This window comes from Lactuca virosa, chromosome 5 (genome assembly GCF_052849685.1).
Source record: "Lactuca virosa cultivar CGN04683 chromosome 5, Lactuca_virosa_CGN04683_v6, whole genome shotgun sequence".
Taxonomy (NCBI): Eukaryota; Viridiplantae; Streptophyta; class Magnoliopsida; order Asterales; family Asteraceae; genus Lactuca; species Lactuca virosa.
This window is the reverse complement of record NC_136430.1, coordinates 350,902,832-350,905,458: the sequence shown is the minus strand read 5'-3', so window position 1 is coordinate 350,905,458 and position 2,627 is coordinate 350,902,832. Positions and strand designations below refer to the sequence as shown.

General features: G+C 33.5%; 1 protein-coding gene across 1 annotated transcript; it reads right to left on the bottom strand.

Annotated features, from left to right (window-relative positions):
* Positions 1-473: 473 nt before the first annotated feature.
* Positions 474-1,476, bottom strand: LOC145113400 (uncharacterized). Its single transcript, XM_079049501.1, has 3 exons — positions 1,132-1,476; positions 915-1,080; positions 474-853 (listed from the first exon to the last, which is right to left on the bottom strand). Exons 1-3 carry the CDS (start codon positions 1,474-1,476, stop codon positions 474-476), a joined length of 891 nt encoding a protein of 296 aa, XP_078905627.1.
* Between the last annotated feature and the right edge of the window lie 1,151 nt (positions 1,477-2,627).

The following is a 2,627-nucleotide window of genomic DNA, read 5'->3' as shown; positions in this document are numbered from 1 at the left end:
AACGACATAAAATAACATAAATTGTCATTTTTAGCTTACCATAAAAGTATGTTTTTAAGTATGATTTTCATGTTTTATATGTTGATTATGTTCTTTGTACATAGTTGTTCGTCGGAAAGTATCCGGATTTCAAATCCGAGATCGTTACCTCATTGCTTTTACCCTCCAAAATAGGCTTCGTGCTGTTAAAAACGATATAAAATAACATAAATTGCCATTTTTTAGCCTACCATAAAAATATGTTTTTAAGTCCGTTTTTCATGTTTTATAGGTTGATTATGTTGTTTCTACATACTTCTTCGTCGGACACATTACAAATAAACATAACATAAAATTGAAAAGAAATTAGAATTACAAATAAACATAACATTACTAATAAACATAACATAAAACTGAAAGGAAATTAGAATTACAAATAAACATAACATTACAAATAAATATAACGATACTAATAAATATAACATAACATTCTACTAACGTGCAAATTGTGGTAAGACGACCATAGGTTCAACTGGTATTTCCCAATGCAGAAGGATTGGAATATGATTGACCATCTCAGCTTGGAACGTATTTCGATACACTGCATAAGTCAACTTATAATGTACCAATTGTTGTATTTCTTCAACTGTAATCCTTCTTAGTGATTCTATACCGTGTTCACAAGGTATGTCGTATTTTTTCCATTTGCCGCAGGTATAAATACCACGTTCAACTTGTAACGTTTCAGTGGTTAAATTTAAACTCACTTCAATTTTGTCACTACCAATATGTGTAACCTCATAACCATTAGACTGGTTCATTCTTCTTTCAAGCACGTGTTGTGCATAAGGGGTAAGATGACCATGCAATCCCCCTATTAAATTAATTGAGAAAAAGAATATTAAGGGAAAAGTTAAATAATAATTATTTATTACCTCCGAATTCAGCTCGTTGGGCGTACACTGTTTGTATCGACTGATGGAGCACGACAATGATTGACGTTATTGGTAACTCGTGTGTGTTTGTTGTTAGCCAATTCAATCCAATCGGAATGCCGATGTATTTCACATTGAAACAGACTTTAGGAAAAAAGATTCGAGCCTATTTTGCAATTGCAATATTTTCAAGCCTGTGAAGATCATTCCTATTAACCTCATTTCTTAATTTGTTTAAACAAACGTAAAATTCAGACACACTATACGTTTTGCATGTCTTCCAGAACAACTGTTCCACAACGGTACTTCCTGTGGAAGCCCGCACTTTCTTGGCTATATTTTTACAACAATACCCATGATACGAATCTGGGTATACTCTCCGAATGGCATAGTCTATGGAATCAGACGTATGACTTATGAAACCAACTTCAATAGTGTCACCTAAGAATTCTTTCAACCTTCTCATGAACCAAGTCCAAGCCTCATCACAGTCTATGCTTCCCAAAGCGAATTCTATGATCAAGGGTTCATGATTACCGTCCAAAGAAAGAGCAACGTACATTGTCGTAATGTTGGCCCCAATTAGGGGTACATGAGCAACCAATATTGTTGGTATCATGGATGTGAGAAAGGTAGTAATCTACAAGAAACGATACCAACATTAGGCAAATATGAACTTGAATAAAAAATAACTTACTATAGAGAAGGACTTACCACCCATCCCAATGCGAAAAAACAAAATTGAAACCGGTCTCTCATATCTTTCTTAATGATTGTGAAAGAGTTACGATTTGTTCTTTCAAGATTATGAAAGAATATCGGTAGGTTGGAAAAACGTTTTTTGTATACCTCAGTGAATCCACTCATTATGACAATTGGTATGTTTCAATGGATAAGTTGTTGAATATAAATGGATTTCATTTCAAATTGAATGCAGGGGTAGTTATTTTTTTTAGAGTAGTAATTTAGAAATGACAATACATTATGCATGGTAGAAAGTAGTCAAAGTCTATAAAACAGTAATCAAATAATGTTAAAGAGTAGTCAAATTGTCATATAACTTACACAAAAGTATTGTTTAAAATTAAAAATCTACTATTCGAAATGACAATACATTATGCCGGCTAGAAAGTAGTAGTCAAAATCTATAAAACCATAGTCAAATAATGTCAAGGAGTAGTCAAATTGTCATATACATTACATAAAAATACTGTTTGAAAAGACAAATCTTCTGATCGAAATCATGGTACATTATGCAGCCTAGGGTTTAAAGTGTTGAGCCAATATGTTGAAACAAGAAAGTGACCCTCTTAAGCTAAGATGGACCCGAAGACCTCTAAGCCTTGTGAATCGAAGAAGACTTACCCGGAGACTACCTTTGTCATCATGTGAACCCGAAGATGTGAAGATGACCCGCAGATGAACCTTACATGAAGACTGTCATAAGTTAGTTTTACTGACTTTGCTTGTATTTGTTGTAATATCCGGTGTACCATTCAAGGACACCGAAGTCAGTTGCTTTATGTTATTTTACTATTTCCTTGTAACTTTTGGGACTCTATAAATAGAGCTTCCCACTTCATGTATTCTTACCACTTTAGAGCTTATAAAATATAAGATCGTTCATCTCTATATCAAGTTATCTTAACTGATACTTAAACCGAGTCCTTCACTTGTGTTGTTCATCATATACTAACTTGTGTTTGCATGCAA

Excerpts from the sequence above, each read along its gene's own strand:
- LOC145113400 (XM_079049501.1), bottom strand. The coding sequence starts at position 1,476 with ATGTACGTTGCTCTTTCTTTGGACGGTAATCATGAACCCTTGATCATA. Across the intron at positions 1,081-1,131 it reads TAAACAAATTAAGAAATGAG|GCTCGAATCTTTTTTCCTAA; the intron begins GTTAATAGGAAT and ends ATTGCAAAATAG. Across the intron at positions 854-914 it reads CCAACGAGCTGAATTCGGAG|GGGGATTGCATGGTCATCTT; the intron begins GTAATAAATAAT and ends TTAATTTAATAG.